This window comes from Toxotes jaculatrix, chromosome 7, assembly GCF_017976425.1.
Source record: "Toxotes jaculatrix isolate fToxJac2 chromosome 7, fToxJac2.pri, whole genome shotgun sequence".
Lineage (NCBI taxonomy): Eukaryota > Metazoa > Chordata > Actinopteri > Toxotidae > Toxotes > Toxotes jaculatrix.
The window spans coordinates 16438454-16459214 of NC_054400.1; the positions used below are offsets into that span (position 1 = coordinate 16438454).

At 42.6% G+C, this 20761-nt stretch overlaps 1 protein-coding gene across 11 annotated transcripts in view; it reads right to left on the minus strand.

Moving 5' to 3' along the window:
* mef2cb (myocyte enhancer factor 2cb) overlaps positions 1-20761 on the minus strand; it is a 73266-nt gene that overhangs the window by 21026 nt on the left and 31479 nt on the right. For all 11 annotated transcript variants that reach the window (XM_041041513.1, XM_041041511.1, XM_041041509.1 and 8 more), the window contains 2 exons: positions 19899-20119; positions 9953-10156 (listed from right to left, as the gene is read on the minus strand). In XM_041041513.1, coding sequence (XP_040897447.1) covers positions 9953-10156; positions 19899-19952 — 258 coding nt within the window. In that variant the 5' untranslated portion in view covers positions 19953-20119. The remainder of the gene's footprint in view (positions 1-9952; positions 10157-19898; positions 20120-20761) is intronic.

Sequence of the window (20761 nt, forward strand, 5' to 3'; positions counted from 1 at the left end):
AGTGATTTGGTGGCTTTGAAGCCCCTTACTCCTGGTTCCTTGCTGCACTATAATCAGGAATCAAAGGCTGGCGTCTGGGATCCATCAAAGTGGTCATGTGTTCAGGGGTAACACTGGCTAACTGTGTAATTACTAGCTGTCTAGGGATTACTAGATTGACTAAACATTAGAAAAGGGAGTGAGATGTAGAAAAAAAATAGAGATAAGTGTTAGAACAAGTGAGAGAGAAAGAAAGCGAGACAGAAAGAGAGGGTGCGCAACAAGGTTTCTCCACATTTCTCCAAACTGTGGCATTGTGGCGGTACATGTGCTAAAATCACCATTAAAAAGAGCCCACAGCAGACGAGAGCCCACTCACAGACAGACAGTCTTAGCTAGCCAGTACACAGCACAATACCAGATGGTGCAGTGTTTCCCATATGGACGAGACACACACTAAGCACATGTCAGAATCCAACACTGTTTGCTACAGCAGCATCCCAGCCCTGGGAACAAAGTGGTCATTCAGACTAGTCACTACACTGTATAATTACCCAGATAGACATTATTAGACACAATGCCAGCTCAGTGAAACTGGATAAAGAGGGCACTTATGTCTGCACCCTCAACCTACCCATCTTTCATCCCGTCTACAATCCAGTTGCATAATATGTCTCTATAAGAATAAGAGAAATGGGAATGTGTCTATACGTACGTCTGTTTCAACATGAAAATCCATTTGCCAAGGCTAAATTGTGTGTGGAAAACACTCTCATATTTGCATTTCTTGCTTCATACTCTGTAACACCATATGAGAAGTTAATGTAATGTCACACATCACTATGTGACTTCACTGTGACATATCAATAAAGCCTTCAATTACATTCTTTAAGGTATCATCAGATAATAACACAGCTAAATGACTCCAGTTCTCTTAGGGTGGCAATGGGTTAAACTTCAAGTCCTCCTCTAGCCACCTTCTATTCCTTCTTTGTCCCTCCACCAATCGTCACTTATCGTCTTTTGTCTCTCTGTCTCTTATCGCGTGGTGCCATAGCAGGAAAAGGGAGCCTGAGGGAGGCCTTAAGTAACAATGACCAGCCGGTTGACCTCTGTAGTGTGACCTTGAGTTTCCACACCCTGCCCAAAGCAGTAATCGTAGCAGAGGAGGGGGTGAGGCCGGAGGGGTAGGGGGGGCGGGCTCCAGGCAGGGCAGGGAATGCCATCCATAAAAATAGATCTTCATTATTCTGAATTTTCCACAAATAGTTTCAAAGAACAAGGCATCATTTCATCTTAATGGCTAGCGTGAATTGTTTTGGGCTGTGTAGTGGAAAAGCATTGCCTTTTGGCAGCGTGGCCTCAGAAGTGGCCTGCCTTTTTCACCGCTCCACACCACAGGGACCACATATTGGCACATTTCAAACAGTCTATTTTTAAAACCTCCTTTTGTTGTTGTGTGAGTACCTCAGACTTCCGCTTCAGTATACTGACCTTAAAAAAAAAAAAAAAAACACCTCTGACAGAGATCCAAGTGCTGCTTAGTTTCTCGTCTGAGGTTCTGCTTTTCTGGGTATTGGCCGTTTGATGTGGAATAAAATGCTGAGCTTGTAGATCATATACATTATCTATCATCTTGTGTTTAGCCTCTCTTAAAAAAGTGGAAGAGGCATATAGTCTATAAAATATGAACTCAGTAAACTTTCTATGTGTAAAGCCTGTGCCACAGACAGATGTGTAGTGTGCCAGCCTAAAACTTAGAGCCGACAGTGCTCAGCTGTGAGGAGACTCACTTGGCTGTGTGAGGGTGACACCTCTCAGGGTTTGTCACTTGTATCACAGGCAGATCTGCTGATTGAAATACACTTAATTCTACTCACATCAGTAATTTAACTTTCCAGAGATTTATTTTCCCTGTAAAAAAAAAAAAATAATACATAAAAAAGAAAAGAAAATAATCAGACAGGAAGCCTCTGTTTGGTGAAGTATGGGGGGCAGAAAAACAAGTGAATTAATATCAGACTTCTTTATCCAAGGGATCAAATGTTTATAGCCACTGCAGGGTCTCAGACTGATGGTCTTATGCATGTGGTCGCCGAGGGCAACTCTTCATGGTCGATCTTAAGCAAGAGAGAGAGAGCGAGGCTGAATGAATACCCTGGCAATTCGCTTACTCACTCCTCTGTTTCAAAAACAACCCCCACCCACCCTGTTTCAGTCACAAGGAAGGGGAAAGAGAGAGAGAGAAAGAGAGAGAGAGAGAGAGAGAGAGAGAGAGAGAGAGAGAGAGAGAGAGAGAGAGAGAGAGAGAGATTCCAAGCCTATTCTTCTAACCCTCTCCCAGCAAGGACCGCCAGCTAGGCAACTATTTTTAGCTTCACCACAGACTATTTTTAGACCACTACCACTTTTTGAGGCATTTATTAGAAAAAGAGCACATCAAATAAAAGAGAGTGATGGTGGTGGTTGTTTTGGGGGGGGGGGGGGGGGGGGGGGGGTTGCTCTATTTTGACCATCTAACAAGCTAGTTTTTATGTGGTTAGTTCAGCACATATTGCCAATCACACTGAAGCGTGAGGGAAATATACTGACAAAAAGTGAATATATTTAGAGGAAGACATGGACAACTATTGCTCACTTTTTTTTGCTCTCTGCTTTCTGTCTTATCACCTTCTCTGTGCATTAAAACAAACATTTTTTTCTATCTGAAACTTCCAAACCAAAGAGGACAGAGAAGGGTGTAGACAGGAAAAGGAGGAGGAAGACAAGGCAAACTTCAGCTGGTGAAATTCACCAACACTTTGAACACCAGAAAGATGTTTCAAATATAGAGTGGCTTCAAAAAGTAAAACCTCTCAATCAAAAAATTGTAGCTGAGAACCCCCCCCCCCCTCCCCCCAGCATAATGCTGCCACCATCATGGTTCACCAGGTCCTGAGCAGTGCCTGAAGTTTTGTCAGATGCAGTATTTGAAGTTTTTCCCAAACAGTTCAATTTTTGTCTCGTCAGACCAGAGAATCTTTTTCCTCATGCTCCCAGAGTCATTTAAATGCCGTTTAGCAAACTCTAAGTGGACTGTCATGTGCCATTTAGTCAAAGTGGCTTCCGTCTAACCACTCTACAATAAAGGCCTGACTGATTGAGTCCGGCTGAGATGGTTGTCCTTCCAGTAGGTTCGCACATCTCTGCAGAGGACTTTGTTAGAGTGACCACTGGGTTCTTGGTCACCTCCCTCACCAAGGCTCTTCTTGCCCAGCCACTCAACTCTAGATGAGTCCTGGTGGTTCCAAACTTCTTACTTTTCACAATTATTGAGGCCACTGTGCTCCTGGGAACACTCAAAGCTTCAAAAATGGTTTTATACCCTTTCTCTGATCTATGCCTTGACACAATTTTATTGCGGAGGTCTACAGAGAGTTCCTTGGACTTTGTAGTTTGAGTTTTGTCTTAACAGGCAGTGTGAAATGTGGGGATTTATACACACAGATGAAGGCCTTTCTTTTCATTTCAGTTTACCACATGTGGACTCCAATCAAGTTCTAGACACAAACAGGATGTACCTGACCATAATTTGTAGTGCCACAGCAAAGGGTCTGAATACTTGTTTTTTTTGTTTTGTTTTGTTTTGTTTTATGAGATTTCAGTTTTTGATTTTCAATAAATTTGCAACAATTTCTAGAAACAATTTTTCGCTTTGTCATTATGAGTTGTTGAGTGTAGACTCATGGGCAAAAGTGGCATTTTTATCCATTTGAATTTAAAGGGGTCTGAATACTTTCTGAAGTCACTATATACAATACGTAGCTTGTTTATTTTTTCCATTAACCTTCGGGCTTGTCTTTACTCTATGCAAAACTTCCAGAGCCAACTTTACCATTGTATGAACTGACGGTTTGTGTGTATGAAAAGTTATTGACAGTGGAACAATTTCTCTCGCCCACTCTTTTTTTTTTTTTTTTTGAAGATGTGCTGTACCATGTACATGGACTGTCATCAGAGTCTTTGTTTTAACAAACTGCTGTACCGTTAGCTTGCCAGTGTCACAAGGTTAATTTACTTAGTCAGTCAAAGCAGCTTCAGACCTTAATCCTCAGCTCACCAGGAAAAACAAGCCGTGTTGTCAATCTCTCTCTTCACTAGTAAACACTGAGGCACTGTGATCGCCACGGCAACCCCACCCCCTTCCTCCACACCATGTTACACCACATGCACCCTATCCTAAAACCTCAAAATGACTCCACACAAAATTACTGTGGACAACTGTAGGACAGGAGATATGATATGCCTCCCTTATTTCTTTTGGATCCGAACACATGTAAAAGTCATAGAAGATAAATTAGTGAGGGCATTCAAGCCGGAGTAATTATGCAGCCTTTGAGAGTCATGAGAAGAAGTCATTCAGTGAGCTGATCAACACAGAAAACTCCTTAAGGCTAATGTTCTCCATGCTGTTTAGAAACCAAATACGTACATAAAATAGCACACATGCCGGAAAATATTTTCACAAGAGCGAAGCAGAACATTTGTACACTGGCACTTCAGAGAGGGAGATCACATGTCCTGTTGACTTGCAAGAATATTATGAAAAAGGCAGAGAAAAAAAAAGTGTTTGAATAAATAAAGAAGGACATTTTTGAGGTAACTGACAGTGAAATCAACCAAACTAGTCTTTGTAGTATTTAGAATGTGTGGAAAATAAAGTTTTGTGTACGTATGTGTGTGTGTTTTTTATTTTTTTGTCAAATGAAACTGACAAAAGTGAACTGGTGAGGATATGCTGCATTACCCATTTTGTTTTTTGCCATCTCCCAGACATACCAGCTTGATTTACCTTCTCTTTATGTTTCTTCATTTACACCCCCCCCCCCACACACACACACACTTTCTCTCCCTCCCTCCCTCCAGTGGACTGTCACTGGGCTGAAATCACACCTGTGCTTCTCACACATCTCGGCACACGGGTGAAACATACGCAGGGTGAAACATGGTGAGGGAGCTTTGCTGAATCTCATTAGCCAAGCGGGTAGTCATTAACAGAATGACCTTTGGAAATAATTACCAGCCTTCCTCCCTCCATCCCTCTTTCCCTCCCTCCTTCTCTTCTCGCACTCATCCATCCCTCTGTCCCTCCCCTTCCCCCTCTCATTCAGTAGTTCCTTCTAGGTGAGGACAGAGGGAGAGAACGGAGAAAAGAAGGGAGAGAAATGCGTTGAGGATAGGTAGGGAGGCAGGTCCCTGCTGCTGCTGTTTAAGATTACAGGGTGAGCTGAACTTTGAGATTAGGTTAATCTGTTGGAAATGGGATTGGCCAATGGCCTCTGGTTGGTAGGCAAGAAGGCAGGTCAGCTCAGTACCAAGAGCCATGTGCCATTCCATGTGATACTTGAGCCAACGGCATCAGGGTGTGCAGTGCTGGCTGAGGTCATCACAATGCCGTCAGCTCTGCAGGGTTCAAACCAATTGTCACCATGTATGTACACATGCATACACCCATGCAGCGCAGCCGGCATACACTTACACATGCCAAATCCACTTTTGTGTGCGTGCACACATAAGCACAATAGCTTATATCATATGTGTATATACACATAAATATTACAGTATCTTTGCCGCCTTCCACTCAGGTATATCCAGGCATTGAGGGGATATAGCTCCCTATCACAGCTCACTCAATAACCCTTTAGTTGTTTCACAAACCTGTGTTCTTTGTTTCAACAGAGGGGAAAACAAACACATTGTGGAACAGGGATTTGGCACAGCCCAAGTGTGTTGTTGGATTTGGGGCTGTTCAATCACAGCAATAGCCAGCCAGCACTGCTTAGGTTTGGGCTTGATCTGCAATCATCGGGAGGGGAAAGAAAGGACTCTTTCATGTGCTATTGCAATTAACAACCCCCCTACTGGCATAATAAATCACCAATAAGAGCTCAAAGTGATTATTCTTAAGCAGGAATAAAAAAGAGAGGAAAAGGGAGAGATGGATCTATTCTCTTGTCATTTCCCAACACAGCTTCCCGTTTCTCGTCTAATGCCGTTCACATGTCCAGGAAACCGGCCTGGCAGACAGCAAGTATAGGAAATCTATCTGCGTGTTTGACTGTTTTATCTGGAGCCAGACTCAGAGTGTTCTGTAGACCTGCCAGGACGACACACTTGGACCCCGATTGGACATCCAGTGATGGAGGATCTGCCTCTGTGTTTGCTTTCATCAAGCTACGAGAGCCTAGATGAGCTTAGATGTCTCTTTGAACAATTAGCATTAATTAAGAGGACCTCCCCACTTGTTTATGTAACAGCTGATAACACTGTGTAGTACATGTTTTATTACAGTCTCTTGGGGCAAGTAAGTTTAGATATTGCAGTATTCTACATGGTGATAAGTGTGTCTTGCAATCACATAGAAGCATTCAAAACATGAAAAAAACATGTCCTCAGTTTGTTTCGACTTGTCCCTGTATTTATCTGATTGTTATGGGTGTCTGGGTGTCATGCTTTGTGAATGTGACAATAATAACTTGTAGCCGTTCTGATTAGCAATGCTTCTTTTGTTTTACCACTTGTGCTCAGAGGAGGGTTAGCTTTGGTTTCTTGGTCTTTTGCTTTCACAGATATTTGTGGAAGTGTCATTCCCAGCTGAGACGGTTTTCAAGTGAGTCATCAAGACCTTCTTTACCACTCCTCCCTCTATATATATCTCTCTTAATCTCTCCCTTTCTGTCTCCCCATTTCTGTCTCTTACGTTCTTACTCCAATTGACCCATACATAAGACTCAATTTCATATAGCAAATAAATCTTACGGATGCTGTATGTTCCATGAAAAACGGAATTAAAAAAGAGAAAGATGGAAAAAGAGTGAGGGAGAGAGAGAAAAGCCCTCCAGCCTCTTGTAAACATGCTGTAGCTAGAGAGGCTGTGCAACGCTCTCAGTGCCACTCTCTCAACAACGCTAATTATCAACCAAAGACATGCTAATTACATAGAGCTTTATTGCTAATGTAGCAGGCCTCTATGCCAACCGCCCACACTCTGAGCTCCGCTCCCCTACCTCTGCCTCTCCTCCCACTACACCTTCAGGCACAGCAGCAACTGAGTAAAAGAGATGCATGCATTTCTGTGTACTTCTAAAGGCAAGAGCTTTCTACAAATTTGAAATTAGATATGTCACATATTGGATGTCATATTTAAGGTCCTATTGTTCCTTTGTGGGGGAACCTAGATTTGGTCTTGCTCTTCATCTTGTTCTTGACCTCCTCCTCATCATCCTATCTCAACAGGAAGTCCGCTTCGCTCCTGCCTCCCCCCAAACTCAACAACCCGCCCACGTTCCTGCACCTGTGACGCAGCCTAGCAGCGGCACACAAGGCCCGGCGGGAGAGATCCGACCCCCCGTTCCCCTCGCTCTCCCCCTCCCTCTCCGCACACCCTCCTCCCATCCGTGCTAAACATGCTAGTGTCAGTCCTGTGGCCAATCCCGTTAGCACGCCGCAGCTAAGGCTGAAGGCCTCTTCAGATCGATTTCTCCCACTGTGAGTCGCTCAGAGAATGCGGAGCCTGAGTCCTCCAGGGATCACAGTGTAGGTAGTGCTCCACAGCACTCTCCCCCACTAGGCTCTTTAGCGTCTTCCCCTGACACGGCTGTTTACACGTTAGCCATCCTCTGCTCTATAATGGAGACACAGTTAAAGAGAGAGCTTCAAAACAGGGAGCTCTCATCACAGGCACTTGCTGAAACATGTGATGACTCTCTTCATGGGTTCAGCTGGGAAGAGTAGTACACTGACTGAAGTGTGGCTGAAGGGCTTGGTGCATGAAGGAAACCAGTGCTTATAGGCACACAGGGAAAATGAGGGGATGCTAAATGGGTTAATGTAAATGATATAATGCATTGAGGATTATTTCTTATCCCTTCTGATATACTTGCTAAATGTGGCATTTCATATGGATTTCTAAGGAGCCTCAAGAAGCACCAGGGACACAGTATAGATGTATATAGCTTTGCCAATTATTTAATGTGAGCACAATGTATTATAACTATGACAAAACTGATTACATGTTTTTTTTAAATAATCCAAGGGTCCAAAGTTACAACCTCAACCACAACAATAATTTGAAAAAGCCCTAATAATATGAATTATAGGAAGGGAATAAGAGTACATGCTGAGTTGCAAAAGAGAATAAGATAAGTTATGTTGTGTCTAGTAGAATTATTTATGATTCTAAATACTGTCCACGATAATGCATCCAGTCCATTGTCTTTGTTTTCATCATTAAGGTCAGCCTTATGTTGAGTGCTATATCACTTGATGTATGAGCTACATTAACACACTATGTATTTGACTGCACCAAATGGAACCTGCGGTGGAACAAAAGCAGTAATGACAAAAGCAAACCACTGTTTAGTTTGCAGTATGTGGCAACATATTTATTTATACTGGGTTTTTTTTGTTTTGTTTTGTTTTGTTTTGTTTTGTTTTTTTTTCTTTACTTTCAAACATGATACGAAGGAGGACATACATATATAGTGTAAAAGAGGGGAATAATGTGGGGCCAAATTTCTCTCAAAGTGGAAGTCATTCGATATCAATGTGTAAATTCAAATGGTTTGTACTCAGGGGCAGAGTGCCATCTGGAATAGGAGTATTCCCAGTGGGCCTGTCCACCCGTGGGCGGGCAACAAGCCCACCAACACACATATGAAAAGATAAAAACATGTCCCATGCTGTTTGATCCTGTGTTAGACTAGCCAGCCAGTTTCATAGGTGTGTGTAGTAAGGGAATACATGCATTGTATCGCATTGGTCCCCACTTTTGCTTTGGTAAATTCAGTCAGTTTTAAACCCTGAGCTGATAATGCCAAACTCATAGTATTTTGCATAAATTTTGACCAAGTTGACCTAACAAATTACCATTATGCTGCCATCAGGTGCCTGCTGCATTACAAACTGAGCATGCATAAACAACAGAAACAAGAGAGTACATATGGACTGCTGAGGATTTCTATGACCTCTAAGCTGCAAAAATACACTGCAAAAACCAAGTGTTATTGTAATTTTTGTGGGGTAATGGGTGAAATCTTCGTATTGTGAATCACAAAATACATGCAACATTTTAATGCTGAATTACAGGAAAACATTTATGAAATGTGCACAGCATCTAGAATTTTCAATTTAATCTGGATTTGCATATTTAGCACAATACAATCGTTTCCACTCCGTTTTCATACATTTGGAGAATATTACGTTGTGGGACAGGTGCAGTTTAATCAGCGGAGTGAGTGTAAATGTATGTGCACAAGAGAACGGAATAAACTCTGCATGAATGCATGCATGTCTGTGTGTGTGGTCCACCAGGTTTGTCAGCACTCCAATGTGAATGTTGCATAACAGGTTCACGTTGAGAGCTTAAGGATCCTGGAGGGTGCCAGCGTCATTTCCTGCCTACTGGCTTGCCTGACAGCGCTGTTTAACATCGCCCTGAGCCACACTAGCGACATGTGTCCAAAGCAAGTCAGATCAACATCCTCCTCTAAGAGGCACATCAATGGTGACAAGACACCAAGGGCAGGGGCTGGTGATTATACACCACAGGGGACAGTCTGAATAGTCCAGATCAATGACAGGCTGCCTCAAATACACACACCACAAGAAGGTAATTTAAATAAACATATTTTCTTGATGTTAATGACATACTGTGAGTCTTAAAATACCTTTTCTAAAAGTGATTGATATTGTGACTGAACCCTTGGGGAAGACCGACAAACTATGGGAGCAATTATTTCTTACACTGTTCTAGGTGTGAAGACCAAAAGAGAGAAGTAAGGGTTGCTGAATGAGTCACAAATGCTGTAACCATCTGTCTGCTTGTGCGTTTCTGTGTGTTTGCATGAGTGTGCGCATGTCTGTGCATGCACGTGTGCTCCCGTGCATCTGTGTGCGCATGCACGTGTGCCGTCTGTGTTCTCTTGTAACTTACCTCCACAATATCGGAGTTGGTCCTGCTCTCGTGGGGCTCGTTGTACTCGGTGTATTTAAGCAGGACCTTGTCCATGTCTGTGCTGGCATACTGGAACAGCTTGTTGGTGCTATTGAAGATGATCAGGGCAATCTCACAGTCACATAGCACACTCAGCTCATACGCCTTCTTCATCAGGCCAAACTTTCGCTTTGTAAATGTCACCTAAGTAAAAAAATGAAAAAAAAAAAAGAGGACAAAGATTAGAGATTTATGTTGGCACATTAAACAGAATCTTTCAGTAGCACCCTTTTAATCAAATCAACCTCTTTTGCCTGACTTGTGGTAATCATTTAATTATAACAGAAAAATCCCCCACCCTAGACCCCTTCACTCTGTATTCAAAGAATAAATAAGAATCCAACTTAATGACTTGTCCTGTTTAAAATCAGTAGTTCTCAGGAAAACAGCATTAAAGGAAAGTGAAGTATGCTGATGGTTCATCACCCCCTGACTGTAACAGTCCATCCACTATACCAGGAAAAAAGAAAAAAAAAAAAGAAGCTGGGCTTGCATTTAAGGAACTGAAAATACTCTGTCTCAGACAGATAACGGTAAGGAAGATCAGTTATTGCTTGTACATCAAAGCATACGGAGGTTCATCACGGAATAAATGTCAGGCCAAATAGTCCCTTTCAAATGGCCTGATTGTGCTCGCTCTCTCAGTCTTGCTTTTGCACAAAAGAAATGCACATACCTATGACTTTTTTTAATCTAAAAAAGAGCTGAGACATACTATTTCCTCACAGTGATATTAACACATATTGTTCTGTTGTTGTGTTGCCCAATTAACTGCCTCTCATAGTGAATAACGAGCCATTGATATAAATAACGGATGGGTTCCCTGACTGTGCTTGAAGCTGTTTGCGAGTGCTCAAATAGTGACAATGTGCTCAACATAAACCACAAAAATTGTCTTCAATGCAATGGCGCCTCTTTTTTCTCTGTCTCTCACTGCGGGTATGTGCAAGTATGTGTGTATTTGTGTGTAAGGCCCCAAGACCGGTACCTTTAATAAGACAGGCATACAAGTGCCCACATTGTCAAAACAGAACAGCCTCTATTCCTCTATTGTTTAGATCAAAACTAGAGCAGTGAATGTGAGTTAATTCCAGTGAGCTGCACCTGGTTTCTTTTCCAAGCCATGTGTGCAAGCTCTTCGGCTGTATGGGAAAAAAGAGAAAATGTGCCTCTGCCAGCTTCCCTCTCTAAGCAAAACTGCCTTTTTTTTTTTTTTTTTAAATTGAAATTTCTTTTATTTTCTTCTGTGACTGTGTGTATTATGTACATTGCAGATCTGTATTGACAAAGCTTATTACTGAGAGGAAATACTGCCAGAACTGTGCCCAGCTGGTAGCTAATGATCTCAGTTTGTTGATTAACTGCATGTTTGTCTATTCTCTTCTGCCGCTTAAGTGGGCCAAAAAATACAGAGTGAAAATTCTTAACTCTCGGTTAAACATGCTCTGAATGCAGTAATAAAGAAAATAACTGTAGGCTATAAAGGCCTTTAAAGAAGCCTTTAAAGAAGATATCACTGTGTGTGGCAGATCAGGGTAATGCATGAATGGATTTGTGGCATAAATCTATCATGCACTGCCCTTCAGATTTATTCTTTACATCTTCAAGATCTGAAAGAGGAGATAAGGTTGAATGGATATTGATAGATAGTTTTGGATTACCTGAAATCATATCTTCCAGGATGCACCAGGGAAACTGAATATCAAACTATCCCTCACCTCCACCCTGTCTTTCTCTCTGTCTCCCTCTCTACTAAGAGTGGGTAAAAAGCCCCACCACCCCTAAAAGTTTTCCAGTGATGTCACCGCATCGTGCCTATCTGTCAGACAACAGAGGCTGAAACCAGAGACACAGGCGGTCTCCTGACTCCCGAAAAACCAGTGTGTGCAATGTCAGGTTCTGTACCTCGGCACAAACATTCGTCTGATTCACCGACGACATAAGGAGAAAAAGCTCCCCTGGGCTCTAAATACCATGCTGACATTTACACAGTGATACTGAAATGTGAAAAAACAAGCCTCATTCTTAACGCCATAAGATCAAAAGGCATCTTGTGACAATAAGATTAATTGTCATATTCAACCCACTCTGAGCTGTGCCATCCAAAACTGAAACGTAAGCAGCCTAAAGGGGTCTGCTAGCCTTACAACAGCAGCGCTACAGTACAAGTCGCACATGAGCGAGTAAATAAGACGACAGGACTGTAGGACATAAGGTCAAAGCAGACTATTCAGGAACAGGACATGTAGAGTGTTGTCTTCCCCTTTTGTTTTGATGCAAGGGGCGCCAGGGGCAGACGCAGGACACAGCTAGCTCCCGGCCCAGCTCCGTTATCACCCACTCACTCAGTCACACACTCTGCTGGGGCCATTAATGTTTCAGAAGGTGGCACGTGGTGCACACACTGGGCTGGGTGTGAGTCCCAGAGGTCCGCAGCTGCTAGTCTCAAAGGGGAGGTCCACATGCTGGTTCAGATCGCTCACGTATTCATGTTCCACTCACTCACAAACATCAGCATAACCACACACACAACTCACAAGCAAACACATAAGCAACTTAGAAAAACTCATTCACTGCCTCTTATTTCAACAACAACAAAACAAGCAGAATCCAATCAAAGTTGTCTTGAGCCTCACACTTTAAATGAGGATCTGTGCATGCATTTCCCACATATTATCATTCACACGTAGACTGACTTTAACAACACCACAGGAAGAGAATGAGTGTGATTATGAAAAGCCTTAACTGACCAAACAATAACACCTACATAAATATCACACTGCACCCCCACATCTCAATTTGACACGTACAACCTGCTACCTCCAAATCACATATATTACTGATGCTATGCACATACATCCATAAATACACAGGCGTAGATATACAGTGCATGCTTGCTTGAACAAGTACATATACACACACACACACACACAAATTTTTAAAGACAGTTGGCTTGCACATAAATGCTATCTTGATGGTAAATACCGGTGAAAACATCATGTGGGATGTGTTAATTTGTACTGTCTCTCCGCTACGCAGGTTTCATGTTCAGTATCCAGTTTCGCTCTGTAGTGACTTCATGGCCTCACTTGATGCTGTATTGCGAACCTTTCAGCCGATCCGCATTTGTGTTGCTGATGTCACCACTGGCCTTTCCTGTACAGGCTCAAAACAGCTCTCTCGGCCCACATAGAGAGCTGTAAACAAGTGCACTTTCGTGGAGGTACTGCTCTGCACTCTGAGTGGGTTAAAACAGATGCTATGAATGGCACACCTGATCTACGAACATTTACAGACATATGACTGCGTCAGGCTCTGAATACTTTTCGCGGCAGAAAAATGATTTCTATTAGCTATTAGTTTATAATGTCTTAATGTCTTAATGTCTTAATGACATTAAGACTATTTCAAGTTTTACGGTGCTATTTACATTTTAATTTCAGTTTCTAATTCTGATTTGTTTCAAGCAAATCCAATTTAAATTTAGCATCAGTGGTAATTTAGGTTCAATTTGAAATTAATAGAAAAAAAAAGATTTTGTTTTAGTTTCAAAATGTTTAATATATGGTAACACCAAAAAATATGGATTCAAAATCTGTCAGATCTGACTAGTGAGAGTATAAATGAAACTCTGACTTTGACTACACGTGGGTGCTGTTAGACACGTTATGTTAATAACAGAACGACTGCAACACACAGCACTTTTGGCAGTTGTTAAGGTAAAGTCTAAGTCATGTCATAATGATAGTTAACTCTCAAACTATCATTGTATCCTTTTAGGACAGTGTATTCATTCTTGCTCTGCATCTACAATAACAAAAAAAGAAGAAAAAAAACATTAAAAGTTTGAGTATCTCAAAGTCTCCTTGAACATAAAACTAAACTAACTAAATTTTATAAACTTAACACTTAACCTTATATTTTGGAACAGCCCATGACGGCAAGTAAGCAAAATTTGTGGTCCCTTCTTTAATTCCGTGAAGGAGACGAAAAGACCCTTTCCATAACCCCATACCTACGTATAGTTCATACCCGCAGTTATCCAATACCACAAAATTAGTACTAACTCATAGTGAACCTATACTGTAGACTCATAGCGACACACAAGCCTTATTCATTCACCCCTATCCTCCTCCAGAACCCCATCCCAAGAGAGATTCAGACACATGCACACGCACATGCATTCAGACACAAACCCCCGTAAACTCCAAAACATGTCACCATCACATCCCCTTTCAGAGCTCTACCCTTTCTTTCGAACTCTTTTTTTTAATTCCTTTTTGCTTTTCCTTTCATCTTTATTTCTTTTCCTTCATTCTACATATGTCTGTGTATTCATATGAAATTATATGTATGGTACCACTGGAAAATGACCAAAAGAAATAAATAATTTCTAAAAATGAAACACACATACACAATTGGCCTGTCACATTTCCTCCAGCGCAAAAAGAAGAAAAACGCCCAGGATAAACAGAGGGACGAGAAGAGAGGAGGGATAGCGGCTGCTTCTCTGCTACATGGGTGAGAGGGGCGAGAGAAAGAAGGGAGGGAGGAGGAGGGAGAAGAGAGGGGGCGGACGCACAGGAAGCACATTTGTATGCATTTCCTCTCATAACAGGAAGAGGCCAGTGGCTTCCCCTTCACAATGGCTTCGCTTCTGCTTCCCACCTCCTGCCTGCTTCCCTGGGGGAGGAGGAGGTGGAGGAAGAGGAGGAGTGGAGAGACAGGCACCAAAAACTGCTGGTTAGCAAACCAAACATGGCCGTGCAGGGACACATGCACTCAAGTGCACACACACACACACACACACACACACACACACACACACACACACACACACACACACACACACACACACACATAGATGTCAGTCAGCTATGGAGCAGCACGATTTGTCTTGAGACAAACACTTATCCCATTGTCAGGGGCCAAGCAGGAAGACACAGGCTTACGCAAAAGGAATAAGAGGAGCGCAAGACCTGGGCCTGAACTCTGTCTCACAGCCAAAGAAGCTGTTAAGAGGGGTATTACGACAAAAGAGGCTTTGTCCTACCTCTAATATATGCTGCGCTCTTCTCTCTCTTCAAAACCCCACTTATCATCCTTTTTCAGTGCGCCTTCATTATACAGTAGGAACAGGAGGCAGCGGACTCCAAACATTTCTTCATTCAGTGTCTAAATCAAAAGTGTCCACTTTGAGTAGTTAAAAGTTAACCTGCGAATCTGATTGAGTGGTGTCTTACTTTTGCCAATTTTAGTTTTAGGTGCATGTTTTAAAATACATGTCACAATACTAGTTTAGATTGTTCGTCTTACCCGAACTAGTAATTACATTTCAGTACAGCACTTAAATGGCTGGCTATGCTCCTTCTCTGTATGTTCCTGTTTATGCTGAAAAACCGCAACTGGAAAAGGATATGCCCGCTGACAAAAGAAAGTGGATGTTACATTGCAAGGCCCAAGTTAGTGGCCGGAATGACAAAAATAACCTTGCTGTCATTCACTTGAGGTGGATAAACTTTTATCGTGGCACTAAGGCCAATTTTCCCTGAGAAAAAGAAAAAGAAAAAACTTGTTTTTTCTTAAAAGGAGCTGATTGGTTTAAACTGGTTTTCACATAGATTGTATGTCTCCACATGTCTAATTGTTTTAGTGATTTCTGCAGCAAGAAAACCCTATTAACCCCAGTTCTGCCTAAATGAAGTCTTCTTGTGGTGAGCACAGAATTTCCTTCTAGCAGTAAAAACAGAAGAGAGAAATTGAGACAAGATATAAATGACCCACAGATTATGAGTCAGTCCCTCAAAATAATTTTTAAAAAAGAAGGGAAAAAAAGCAGTCAAACTGCTGAACACCCATCTACAGACTGCATGCCCAACAAACAGGTTTTTATAACCATATTTTTGCACATATCTTTTTATTATAATGTTTTCACTTATTCTTACTTTTTAAAAAATATTTTAAATGTGCCCTAAAAAACATTTATTTTGAAAAATTAAAAACCCAACTTAACAAGCCCTATGGTGAACAAAGGAAAGAAATGAGAGAAAGCTAGAAAAACCATTAAGACCTTCTAGTGAGGGAAAAAAAAATAAAGAGTGAGGTGAGAGAGCAAAATGAACCATGTGAAGAACATGTGAATGAGAAACAAAACAAGGAATAAGTTGAGAAGGCAAAAGAGAGTAAAAATACAGCAGAGGGAAGGTGAGAGCTTAGTGAGCCCTTTTCAGGTGAGGTCTCGCAGCGCTGAACATATGACAGAGAGGAGTGCCACTTGCTGTGGTAAAAGAAGGAGATGGTAGAAGGTGGGAAACAGGGAATTAAAGGAGGGGTGCAGGGGTGAGGAGCTACCCTGTGGGCCTCATTATTTTCCTGCTGTTAATTTCACTCGCACATGTTCTCACCCCAGTGCTGTTGATTGGAGAGAAGAATGCTTTGTCGTAGAAACAAAAAGACCCCTTATTTCAGCTGCAGCGCTGCAGCTAAAATGGTGAGGGAAGAGAGGAGACATATGCAGGAAGACATAAAAACATGTTTTTTTTTTTTTTTTTTTAAATCTTCTTACAGCCAAGTATGTGTTAGTATGACTTTTGTTTGTGGGAGTTGGGAAATCCTGTTGTTTTACTTCCTGTCACTGATGACCTGATCCATGTTTAACCTTTGGCCTTGGGTTCCCTCCCCCTTGGAACCCACATGTCCCACACATACACACAGATTCGCACAAACAAGTCATCCTAAATTAAGCCCACTGAGTGTACTGGCTGGAGAGGTAACACTAATTAGAGCCAATTGCAGTAAATTAGTCGATCCCCGAGACCGACTCCGGAGAGATAGATGTGTTTTAGATGTGTTTACAAGCTTGCATTTGTCTCTGCTGCATAAACAAGACACTAAATACGCCATCTAAGTATTTGTCTGAGTTTATAATCTGCTATGTCTCAAATCTATGCCAGTGTGTGTACGAACACACACACCTGCGCATGCATCTTGTGCTTTACTGTAGGTGTGTGTGCCTGCCTACCTGTGTATGTGTGTGTGTGTGTGAGCTGGGGCAGGAGAGTCTGCTCTCTGTGTGCAGTCCATGAGTTTATGGCACAGGGGGCTCTTTCATGTGCCCGAGGCTGGGAGAGGGTCTGAGTGGTCGGGGGGCTTGGAGCCAGGGCTCACACACTGCTGCCCACTGTCCAAAGCTCCGGGCAGCCAGTCAACGCCAGGGAGGCCTGGCCCTTCTGCCCCTGCTCTGGGGAAGTGTTTCGGGGCCTGGGGGTGGCAGCCCAAAGTGGCCGCCCAGAGAGAGCCAGGCCCTGTGCCCACTATGATGCTGCTGCTGCAGGGAGGGTAGGGGTGTGGGGGCAGTGAAGCCCTGTAGGTGGCAAGGTAGCGTTGACAGCCACACAGAGTGGTGCCACTCCAAAGAGGGCTGCAGCATGAAGTGTATGTGTAGACTCAGAGGAAATAGCTTTATATCATTATTTCTGAATGAAACAGGTATAGGTACCATGTCTCATACAACTTTATGAGCTGTTATCACATAGATATATAAATATTCATACATTCATTTATGTTATCACTACTGCTATATATTAAATATTTTGTACAAATCATGACAATTATCTCAATCTGTTAAACACAGAAGGCCACAGAAGATCTTTAAGAAGACGGCAAAACTTTTTAGACCCAAAACAGTAAAAGTATGTAAAGAATTTGAGGTTGAAAGAAACACTACACAAGCTCCTCTGGTGTTTATTTGGCTTGGGCTCTGGGACATTTCCTCAAAAAGGAAGTGAAAATATGCAAAGCCAAAGCTTCCGTTTTTTTTTTTTTTCTTTTAAGAAGAAAATTTAAGTTTACTGCGTCTGTCTCTGTCTCTGTCTTGTGATGTCCGCCTCTACAAAATGTGGTGATGTCATTTATTCAGGCCGTAGGTTGAATGACACTGAATGCCATATGTTTCACAGAGCATGTGGTGCTTTCCACATGACTTGATGACATCATATCCTAAGGAACTGTTATTAAATAAATACAATGATAATAAATAATCTGTCATTTACGAGATCAAAACAACAAAATCCAGTGATATATTGATTTTCCTTTCCCTGAACCCTTTCTCTCTCCTCCCTCTCCTCTCCTCTCCTCCTCCTCTCACTGTAAGTAAAGCCCGGATATCTCAGGCATCGATTCCCCTCAGGTGTCCTTCCTGTCTCTCTCTTTGCCTCCTTATCCTCAGGAGCCGGAGTGCTTGGTGCAACTGGCGGGCCCAGTCTAAGGTGGGATGAGAGAGAAGGGCTGAGATAACAGTAAGGAGGAAGTGTGGGTGCTGCTGCAACACGATAGCTTGAGTCCTCATCTAAAACTCTGTGACCTCCTCCTTGCTCTTGCTCCGTCTCTTCGTCTGTCTGCCCGTCTCACTTTCAATAACAAATACATGATTTAGAATATGAGCAGACAGACACACACTGTCACATACCGTTGCTGCTTTTTCTATGTATTGCTTTAATATATCTCTGCTATATCCTTCTCTCTGTGCCGCATCCGTGACTCTGAAGGCACCCTGTGTCCGAGGTAAACAAGGCACATATCAGTTAAATCATGTTAAATATTACTGGAAGTTGCTTCGTTATCTCAGGCACAGTCAGTCTCTTCTCAGTATTCTGTTGTTACTTGCAATCACATTCACTGAGATCTGTCATGACAACGGTCAAAATCTGCTTCAATTACTCCACCGCTATGGCCCAATCGATTGCTTGAGCCTCTTTATGTCACTTTACTGTAGCCACAATTGACTGTGTTTGATAAAGCACACTGTGAGAAATTGTCCTGGAGCATTATCGTGGACATCAGATGATGAAGACGAGGCAAAAGCAATGAAGGGGGCTCGCGTTCAGACAAGGTGTCTGTGCCTGTGCGTGTGTTTGACCTGTGATCCAGGGGCCACGTTAGCAGCGTATGGATCCAATTGGGCTGCCAGGAAGCTGACAAAGTGTCAGTGGTCAGTCGTGCTACAGGAAGTGATCGATTGTGGGCCTCGGGGGCAGTGAGAGAGCTCTGTCTCTATCTATTTCCTGCCACAGTGTCTGCTTGAATCACGCTGTCCACAATTTATTATGTCTCTCTCTCAAGTAATGCCAGCTGTTGTTAAAAAAGTGTCTTGCAAGAATTCCATTATTGTTAGGTAGTTGTTTGACCTGGGACTTTTCTGTCAAATTACTACATGTCACTGAATTAAAGAGTAACTTTTGTGCTAAGCAGAGGAAAGCTACAGCAGGCCTATGGTTACTGATTTAGCTCAAGAAAAATACTGTTTCATTGTTTGTTTCCCAGGCCACCCTTCATCTCCACCCTGTTGGCCCAGTCCAGTGTCTCACTTCAGACCATCCCATCTCTATTTGGTTGTTTGTTTATATTTTCTTCCCACCCTGCTTCGCAAAGTGCTACCACCCTCTGCCTGGTAATATTCCACTGCCAGTGAGCTAAACTGGGTGGCATGGTGTGAGAGGTTGGGTGTGTGAAGGGTGCTTCAGTTGTGTGTAGGCCGTAGCCCTCAGAGTGGGAACTGATATGCAGAATGGATTTTGAGAATTACAAATGTTCTTATGCTAATCCATTTTAAGATACATGCTCTTGGTGTCCTCATGTGGCTTTGTTGGACTGAGGAGAAACAAACCTGCCATTATAAGTGGAACCCTTCCACCCAAAGCAATAACTGTGCTATCCCCCACACACACACACTTCTCTGTCCCCCCAGTTCACATATTGCCCAGACTCCCAGAAGACCTTCATTGTTGAGGGCTATGTGGGGTGTAGGGTGTTTCTCCTTCCTCCCTCCTCCACCCCTCCTCTCCTCCACCCTCATACTCATCCATCCTCTCAACCCCCAGGGACTTACCTGTCTGTTGCGCTCATCCATAATCCGCGTGATCTGAATCTTTTTCCTCCCCATCGTCCCCGTCTCTTTCTTTCTCTCCTCTTTCTAAAGAACTTTATGCTTTCTTCTCTCTCCTCTTTCTTCTTTCTCTTCTTTCTCTTCACTCTTCTGCTTTTCCTTTATCTGCCTTTTTTTCTGCTTTCTATTTGTTCCAATCAACTCAAAGATTCCAGCATCCGTACCTGCAAGAAAAAAAAGGGGGGGTGGGGGAGGAGAGGATAAGCATTAAATGAAATGAAATATGGCAAAATACTGAGAGAAAAAATAATAAAAGTGGCATCATGGCAGCCACAAGGGAGGGTGAAGAAAGACAAAGAATCTGTCAACAATGTTGTGAGAACTGCTGTGTTTTTCACTGTCGATATCATGCAAATCAGTTTTTGCATTTTTTTCCCAGGCACCGACTATGAGAGGAGACAGCGCTGTCAGGATCTCGCCTCGTTCACAGAGAGTTTGACAGTGTTTTGGAAGTGCCGCTAACTTAAATGCTCTAATCACCAACACTGTAACATTACCTCCAGACTGAGAAATACATTTTGTTTCTTCCCACGAAACTGCACCGTATTGACAGTGGAACTGCCAGACACAGCTTTTTCTACTCTATCTGCAGCTCATCTCCAAAATGGCAGACGTGAGTCGCAGGATAGAATACAGATGTAAAACCGAGCTCAGTCTTACCACGTTCTGGCAAAACAAAGCCAGAACAAAAAGAAGAAGAAAAAGGGAAAAAAAAAAGCGCCAAGAGTGATCTTTTGAAACATATTAAAAGGACGTTTCTTGGAGACAGAAATCAAACAAAATTCCAACATGAACTTAATCCATCT